The sequence below is a fragment of the Penicillium taxi genome, assembly GCF_028828555.1.
Source record: "Penicillium taxi strain IBT 34144 chromosome Unknown utg000003l_segment0_segment0, whole genome shotgun sequence".
Classification (NCBI taxonomy): domain Eukaryota; kingdom Fungi; phylum Ascomycota; class Eurotiomycetes; order Eurotiales; family Aspergillaceae; genus Penicillium; species Penicillium taxi.
Genome location: NW_026643205.1, coordinates 1,187,717 through 1,196,753, shown reverse-complemented (window position 1 = coordinate 1,196,753; position 9,037 = coordinate 1,187,717). Strand labels below are relative to the sequence as shown.

The following is a 9,037-nucleotide window of genomic DNA, read 5'->3' as shown; positions in this document are numbered from 1 at the left end:
TTGTCGTTCTGGGCGCAGTAAGAGAGTAGATTTAATCTAAACTCAGGGCTGTAGAGAACATTTGACAGGATGATTGATGTCGATTTCTTGGCTACTGGATGGATCCCTTTGACTTCACATTGTCCTTTACCGAGGGTTTCAACCTCCCCTAATCCTAGTTGAAGGGTGTCTTTCTCGTATTTGAAATTGACGAATGCATGTGACAAATGAGTCAGCACGCGACAAAAGCACGTGAGATGGAAGGAGCCGCATCCCGATTAGTACTAGTGCGGAGGCTAGATCTAGTCAGAGAGGATTCACTTCCTCTCTTCCTTTCTTTTCTTTCTCATCTTAGAATTCGATTCCTACCACCAGGTGTTTCTCATTCCAGTAGCCTGTAGGGTTGTCACAATGCACCTATTTCGTTGCATACATGCGCACTGGCGCCTGTGTCTAGCACCCAGCTATTTTTCTGGAGCTCCTGACCAGACTGGGTCAGGAAAGCCGATTTCTGCAGAAATGTAGAGTCTGTAAATGCACTAGAAAGATCTGGAATAGCTTTCCAGTGTATCTAAGATTGCAGTATTTTGGCCGAAAAATTGGTCTTCGGCAGTGCCTGCGAGCTGTATACTGTCGCTTAATCGGCAGTATAGGCAGTTTTAGACATGTGCATGGGCTGGGTATGGGTCAAAATTCATACCCATACCCAACCCATCAGGGGTAAGGTAAACCCATACCCATACCCAACCCAACCCACGTGGGTATGGGTTGGGTATGGGTCCCATATGGGTATTTTTGATGCCTTAATGCCTGATTTTTGCCTCAACCTAAACTAAATTAGGGTAATTAGTGCCTTAGTGCCTAATTTTTGCCTCAATCTAGTATCTGTGTCATGTGCACACCCGACTCGTTTTTTACGAGTCGGGTGTGCTTCACCGGTTCTGCCAATTTTTTTTTTTTTCACCGGTTCTGCCAATTTCACATTCCATTCTATTTTACCCAATATCTCCCACCCACCATGCCTAAAACCCCTGAATCGACTGAAGCCCGTCTCTCTAAGGCCTATGATGCCGCCAAACGCGAAAAAAACCCAAATATCTCTAAGATTGCGCGCGAATTTGGTGTCAATCGACGTACTCTCCATAACCGCGTTAAAACCAATGCGACCGCGAAAACTCAACAAAAACCAGTCAATAAGGTTTTTACCGATATCCAGGAGGAGATTTTAGTACGCTGGATTACCCAGCTAACTGATTGGCGCATGCCACCGACACCAAAACAGGTTGAGATGTGGGCAAATCGCCTACTTCAAGATTCTAGCTCTAGAGATACTGAGGATTCTAGAACTATTGGGCCAAATTGGGTATATCGCTTTACTAAGCGTCTTCCTAAAGGTCTAAAACTAGGTCCTCAGAAGCAGAAAGTCAAGGATTCTAAGCGAATGATGGCTGAAAATCCAGCTGAGATAGGTCATTGGTATGATCTGCTTGAATGTGTGCTTCGTGGTGTGCCTTCGCGGTTAATCTATAACTTTGATGAGTGTGGTTTTCAACCTGGTGAAGGTAAAAACCAGAATGTTATTGGTCATGAAAACACCCCTAATATAGCTGTGTCTAGTAGGGGTGAAACCATAACTGCAATTGAATGCATCGCGGCTGATGGCTGGTCAATGGATCCACTCTTTATATTTAAAGGCACTGTTTTTATGGAATCTTGGTTTGATGGAGACGAACTAGATCTATATCCAAACACTATGGCTGCAGTATCGCCGAATGGCTGGATCACTGATGAGTTGACGCTTTCCTGGTTAAAACTATTTATTAAGGCGACTGATACACCTGATCGTCTTAAAAAAGGTATGTTTATATCCCTGAATCCCTATACTATAGTTTATACTAATATATGGTTTATAGGAGAGAGTCGAATCCTTCTTTTTGACGGCCATGAATCGCATCTTACCCTTGAATTCCTCCAAACCTGTGAGCAGAATAAGATCACACCATTTGCTTTTCTACCTCATACAACACATCTCTGCCAGCCACTTGATGGGAAGCCATTTTTGGCCTATAAACAAAAGTTCCGACGTAAAAATAATGATATCTCTTATTGGGCTGGTATGCCTATGACGAAAGCAGAGTTTTTGAAGATCATTCACCCTATTCGACAAGATGTATTTCAACCACGCATTATTCGAGATGGTTTTAAAGACCGTGGTATCTATCCAGTGGATAGTGAGAAGATCTTAAGTCAGCTTCCTAGCCAGTGGGATTCAATACCAGATCTTATTGCTACTGAAGGTATGTTTATATCCTCATATCCGTATACCATATCTTATGGTTTATACTGATATATGGTTTATAGGTCCTCTTCGTAAACACAATGATGAACGCACACCATCTCCACCACTCTCTTCCTCTAGTATTGAATATACTCCGCCAAAAACCTTAGCACGACTTCAGATGAACCAAGAGAAGATTATCAAGCATATTGATATAGACCTCCTTAAACCAAGGGTTCAAAGGGGTCTTAAATATCTTACTCGTCATTCCCAATTAATCCAAGAAGAGCGTCAAAATCTTAAGATTACAGTTGAGAATATTAGGGTTGCGCAAGAACCAATTCAGCGCTCTAAGACCAAACGACAGCTTAACCAACCACCCCTCCAGCAGACTGGTGTATTAAACCTACACCATGCAAAACGCGCTGTGAAAATCAGGAAAACCAAGGAGGAGTTACAACTAGAAAAAAAATTACAAAAACAGGCCCAAAAAGCTCTGAAAGCTCAAAAACAGGCCGAGGAGCAGGTTCAAGAGCAGGTTCAGGAGCAGGTTCAGGAGCAGGTTCAGGAGCCAATTCAGGGGGGAAATGGCCAAATATTGGAGGTGATGGAAAGGGATATATTATATTTTAAACAGATGCAGCAGAATTGTATTTAAAGCAGAATTGATAGAGAGAGAGTAAAATAATATTTTAAATTGGCAGAACCGGTGAAATTGGCAGAACCGGTGAAGCACACCCGACTCGTAAAAAACGAGTCGGGTGTGCACATGACACAGATATGGGCTGGGTGTGGGTTTTACTTCAAACCCATACCCAACCCATATGGGTTTTGGGTAAAATTTCTGACCCATACCCAGCCCATTGTGGGTTGGGTTGGGTTGGGTATGGGTTTACCCAACCCAATGAACATGTCTAATTCACACCTATCAATTTCTATTTGACAAAAAACTTTCAAATAAACAGAATTATCAAATAAACAGAATTAAAAAATAAACAGAACATCAAACAAACTGGATTACAGACCAAAAATCCATCAGTCAATTTATTATTTCTGAATCACCATAATACTCTGAACTTTTCTTCACTACTCAGGTTCAGCATCTTGCAAGGCATTTCTATAATCTTCTGCAGCTTGTATCTTCTTCTGGTGGGAAGCGTGATCAGCCTCAGCAATATCCTGCCTCAATTTCCTTTCTGCAGCGCTCATGTCATCCCAATTCTCTTTTCGAGCAATAGCGGCCATGTAATCCTTCCGACTAAGTGATATGATTGATTCGTCTTTTTCAGTCTGAATTCCTGCCCGGGGTGATTGGCTTTTCGCAATTGTTGAAGTATCAGTTGCAGGGATGGTCGAAACAAAGTTTTCGGATTCGTCTTCGGATTCTTGCTTGAGCTCTCCAGAGAGCTTGGTTGGGACATAGCCACGTCTTTGAGTCGAGAGAGTTGGAACAGCATCCATTGGACAGGGTGTGGGGGAAAAGTCGGTTCTTTCTCTTGATTTATCGGTTCTTTTACTCTGCCAGTCTGTAAACCGTTGTGTCTGTTTAGACCAAGCCTCTCTGAGTTTGTTTTCAGCATCATCTTTTTTTCCACATAAGCGAATAAAATCACCTTTAGGAATCCAAGAGCAGCCTCCTTTGAGGAACATTTTATCGTCAGACTTGATTTTTTTCCATTTGATCTTTATCCAGACAGCAGGGCGTGTTTTGTATTGTTTGTTCAGATATTTTCTCTCTTCGAATGCAACTCCACAGATGCCAACCACGTTTTCTCGTGAGTATCTCCATTGTTTTGTCCCCTGGTCATCTTTAGATTTCAGCTGAGTGATGCGCGAGTCGGGATCCGATATGCTCAGCATTCCTTCAGTGTTGTATCCATTTGTATATTTTGCCTTGAACATGGCATTATGGCGCGGTCCATACTGGAGAATGAAAAACTTTGATCTCCTCCATGTCCCCCAACCATCTGCAGTTGCATCACTATCCTCATTCAAAGACAGCGAGCGCAGGTCAGCCAAAAGTTCAGTATCCTCAAGAATACCATCTTTGAGACTAGCTGGTTTGATTTCATGGCGCTGCAGCTGACTGGCCTGTTCCGGCGCTGGCTTTTTACTCTGTCCAGGGTCCTGAATAATTGAATCTGTGTCCTTCATCTCCGTACAGTAGTGACCGCTTTCGCCTTCCATGTCGAATACATAGAGAAGTTGTTTCAAACCCTAATCATGTGATCCGCTGTTCCATATTTGGTTAGTCTTGTATTTCAAAATCTGTTACAAGGATGAATCGTATGACTCGGAACAAGTAAAATACCAACTATGGTATCTGTACCTACAGTGTTACAGATTTCAACATACCAGGCCCATCATTAATTTGTTTAACATATCTGTTACAGATCTAAACATACCATGCCCATCATTAATTTGTCTAACTATCTACCGCACGATATCCTCACGGATACAGCTATGTATATTCAGGCCCCAGCTGTATATAGCAATTTCACTGGAGCTTGCTCTTAGGTAACGCCGTGTTGTTATAATCACTATAGTAGACTCATACAGCTGGTCGTTCTTCTGAAAACCATTTTGAATATGAAGTTATTTCACTCTTATTTATTAAGCCACCTATTAAGTTTAGCTATAGCCCACCCTTTCCTTTTAGCATTACGACGTGGGGCCTTTTGACTGTCTGGCAAGTCTCCCTGGGCCCTGGCACGAATTCTCTTCGTCTTTCAGCTGCTCTTTCTCTCTGTAGAGAATTTCAAGGTTGTTCACAGTATCGAGAGTGGATGTATGATCTGGACCTAGGGCTTTCTCACGGCCTGCCAGTGCTCGCTGGTACATCTCCTCGGCCTCCTTGAGCTTGCCCTGATTGTAGTAGAGAATCCCAAGGTTGTTCACAGTATCCAGAGTGGATGTATGATCTGGACCTAGGGCTTTCTCACGGCCTGCCAGTGCTCGCTGGTACATCTCCTCTGCTTCCTTCAGCTTGCCCTGGTTTTTGTAGAGAAGACCAAGGTTGTTCACAGTGGTAAGAGTGGATGTATGATCTGGACCTAGGGCTTTCTCACGGCCTGCCAGTGCTCGCTGGTACATCTCCTCTGCCTCCTTGAGCTTGCCCTGATCAGAGTAGAGATTCCCAATGTTGTTCACAGTCATAAGAGTGGATGTATGATCTGGACCTAGGGCTTTTCACAGCCTACCAGTGCTCGCTGGTACATCTCCTCTGCTTCCTTGAGCTTGTCCTGATCAGAGTAGAGAAGACCAAGGTTGTTCACAGTCATGAGAGTGGATGTATGATCTGGACCTAGGGCTTTCTCACGGCCTGCCAGTGCTCGCTGGTACATCTCCTCTGCCTCCTTGAGCTTGCCCTGAGAATAGTAGAGAGCCCCAAGGTTGTTCACAGTATCGAGAGTGGATGTATGATCTGGACCTAGGGCTTTCTCATAGCCTGCCAGTGCTCGCTGGTACATCTCCTCTGCCTCCTTGAGCTTGCCCTGAGAATAGTAGAGAGCCCCAAGGTTGTTCACAGTCTCGAGAGTGGATGTATGATCTGGACCTAGGGCTTTCTCACGGCCTGCCAGTGCTCGCTGGTACATCTCCTCTGCCTCCTTGAGCTTGCCCTGATCTTTGTAGAGAGCCCCAAGGTTGTTCACAGTATCGAGAGTGGATGTATGATCTGGACCTAGGGCTTTCTCATAGCCTGCCAGTGCTCGCTGGTACATCTCCTCTGCCTCCTTGAGCTTGCCCTGATTCCAGTAGAGAATACCGAAGCAGTGAACTGAATCGAGAGTAGATGTATGATCTGGACCTAGGGCTTTCTCATAGCCTGCCAGTGCTCGCTGGTACATCTCCTCTGCCTCCTTGAGCTTGCCCTGATCAGAGTAGAGATCCCCTAGCCCATGACATGCCCCCCATATACTCACATTCTCACCATAGAATTCGCCACGAAGAACGAAATTTGCATGTGGAATAAGCCGTCGCTGACACTTTGAATAATTCCTTTCGCTTGCACTAGGAACTGCCCATCCGACTGATATCAGTGCCAGTTCACAGAGCTGGCTAGGAGCCACATTCTTTTTGGTGCTGGTAATATGAAAGCACCAGTCCTGTACCACGGGATGCATTGCATAGCTCCCTTCTTGTTGTTTGGTCTCAAGAAGAGAGAACCCAATCAGGGGCTTTACACAATTTTTGAAGGTAAGTCCGCTTGATATTGTTTCTTCAAGCCAGCCTGGAACATCGGGGCTATTGGAAGCATTTTGCACTAACTCATACCAGATGTCCCGATTATCGAAGCGGGCAAGTAGTAGGAGAAGCTCTGCTGCGTTTGGGGCTCGATTTTGGATCTCACGGTATGATATCATCCATGTCTGTAGCATGTTTCCTTGTAGATAATGACGCATAGGGCTTGATTGTGACTGAAGATCAGACCATGATTGTTGATAGTATTCTAAGTACTGAGCGATGCTGGTGCCAGTCTGACGCATAAATGCCGCAGCGATGACAATCGCTAATGGCAATCCATCAAGACGCTCGGCAAGGGCAAGAGTATCTACTTATATAAGTATCATTGTCAAAATCTCTATATCAAGTCTCATCATACCTAAATTACCGTCAGGCTTCTCAATGTTATTACTATCCGATAAGCCGCTGTTCTTTAAGAGAAGCTGAATTGATTCCATTGAGTCAAGTTTGTGGATTGGCATAGATTGTCCTAGATCAGTGAGCGCTGGAAGTCGAGAGGTGATAAGAATTGACCCATGATCTGCTGCGGGAAAGAACTTTCCAATATCATACGCATTCCCAATCCCGCTATCGATCGGAGAGTATTGATCAATATTATCAAAAACGATCAACCAGTGAGAATTACCGTCACTCGCTAGCCACTTCAATACTCGTCTAGCTCGTTGTTCTAGCTCCTCGTCACCGATTGCCTCATTAGTATGCGATTGCCCGGGTAGCCGAGGCAAGACAGAGCTAATTGATTGTAGGAGTGTGCCTCGGTCTTTGCCACTCAGCCAAAAAATAGCTGTGAAATCATGTTTATGTTCTTGTGCGAATTGAACTGCCAGCTGCGTTTTTCCGATTCCACCAAGCCTATGAAGAATCGCGACCTTTCGTCGGAGGTCCGCCGGCTTGAAATACTGCTAGAGGCGGCCTAGCTCGGCTTGCCGCCCCACAAAGTTTTCAATCACAGGCACAGTAGTGAGATCTAGAGGTATTCGGAACCGATCAACTATATATATATAAGTATGTTTAGTAATCAATCTAAAAGGCTTAAGAAGAAAATTTAAAGCCCCTCACCAGAGTCTGCCAGAGTATCTCGTGCTAGAGGGGTGTCATCAATCTGATTGATTGGAACCACCGAAAGCAGCTCTTTCGCATAGGCTGCCGCCGCTGTCGCCGCATACCCTTGCCATTCCTTATTCTTATGGGAGTCGGCATAGTCACATATACCTCGAATGACCACACATGGAAAATCATTCATGAGCCCCGCAGCTTCCATTTCCACATAGTATACACCTAAGTCCTGAGCCAGTTGGTCTCGCCGTCTACCATCTTTCACCACCTGGTTCGCAGATGCAATGAGACCATAATGAATAACTGGCTCATCATGGTCTCTCGAAGGTCGAGGTATTAGTTTTGATTGGTCACAATCTACACATGTATTACCTATACCATGATCATATTCCGCTTGGTATAAACAATCCTCTTGGATAGGCCGAGTGAAATTCACGGCTTTACGCCATGGCGTCTTGATATCGATGTCTGAAATAAATTGATGAACCCGACTATCTTCTGTAAGATGATGGGCTTATAGCGTGGCAAGAGTAGTCAGCAGAACCTTTAGGGGCCGGTTCAACATTCCGGTCCGCTGAAATCCACCGTCGTGTAACATTTTCCCAAGATCGTATTGGATCACGCCTCCAGATGTGTCCCTTGGCTGGCTCACCATAATATCGCCTAGTCGAATGTCTGCGTTGCTGCTAGGTACACCGCCACCAATACCGACCATTAGACCGAAACGGATAGAGTGGAAACTCGAGAGCAACTGTATAGCCACTGTTGCAGCTGACACAGTGCCGTATGCGCCATCTGGTAGGCAGGCAATAACGATGTTGTGTTCCCCGATATTGCCAAGGATATAGTTGTTTTGATCGGTTGGTAGACTAGGCAGGCTGGGATGTAATGCGTCCAACATCAGCTTCGCAGCCGCCATTTCCAGCGGTAGGGCGCATACCCATCCGACCGTGTAATTACTATAAGTGAGGGTGGTCCTAGCAGCCATCCTAGGTTAACTATATAATGATAAGTTCACGTAATACTGAAAAGCTGGTTTCTCATATGAGGGTTATCGATGTCTGTAACTAGAGGTCGGCACGGTTTTACGGATATCCGTATCCGTAACCGTAACCGTAGAATTTCTACGGTTACGGATACGAATAAAATCTCTACGGTTACGGTTACGAATAAATGCCCTCTATCCGTACGGATATCCGTAATATCCGTAGCTTATATCACGTGTCTAGAACCATATGCAGTTCTAATATATATTTCCAAGTCTATAGAGTTATAAATCTCATGTAATTCTCAAGTAAAAGAAATTTCAATTAGGAATCAATATTATATACATCTCTTAACAAAACTAACTCTCTCATGGTCTTACTGTTCAGAGATTGTCGACGAACACCCAGGATATCCCTTACAGAACTGAAAAGTCTTTCAACTGAAACCTCAGCTGCTGGAATACCAAGGTAGTCCCTTGCAACTGCTGCCATC

General features: G+C 44.5%; 3 protein-coding genes across 3 annotated transcripts; 1 reads left to right on the top strand and 2 right to left on the bottom strand.

Moving 5' to 3' along the window:
- Positions 1–997: 997 nt before the first annotated feature.
- Positions 998–2,915, top strand: N7495_003926 (transcriptional regulator family: Centromere protein B DNA-binding region; the record flags this gene model as incomplete). The annotated part of the gene is made up of 3 exons (XM_057206577.1): positions 998–1,835; positions 1,893–2,276; positions 2,341–2,915. The coding sequence occupies 3 exons, from the start codon at positions 998–1,000 to the stop codon at positions 2,913–2,915; spliced, it is 1,797 nt and encodes a 598-aa protein (XP_057064257.1).
- A 428-nt stretch (positions 2,916–3,343) lies between these two features.
- Positions 3,344–4,444, bottom strand: N7495_003925 (uncharacterized protein; the record flags this gene model as incomplete). Its single annotated transcript, XM_057206576.1, has 1 exon — positions 3,344–4,444. One exon carries the CDS (start codon positions 4,442–4,444, stop codon positions 3,344–3,346), a length of 1,101 nt encoding a protein of 366 aa, XP_057064256.1.
- Positions 4,445–4,918: 474 nt separating this feature from the next.
- On the bottom strand, positions 4,919–8,546 carry N7495_003924 (uncharacterized protein; the record flags this gene model as incomplete). Its single annotated transcript, XM_057206575.1, has 7 exons — positions 4,919–5,374; positions 5,458–6,809; positions 6,861–7,404; positions 7,453–7,493; positions 7,562–7,876; positions 7,937–8,056; positions 8,144–8,546. 7 exons carry the CDS (start codon positions 8,544–8,546, stop codon positions 4,919–4,921), a joined length of 3,231 nt encoding a protein of 1,076 aa, XP_057064255.1.
- Positions 8,547–9,037: the final 491 nt, after the last annotated feature.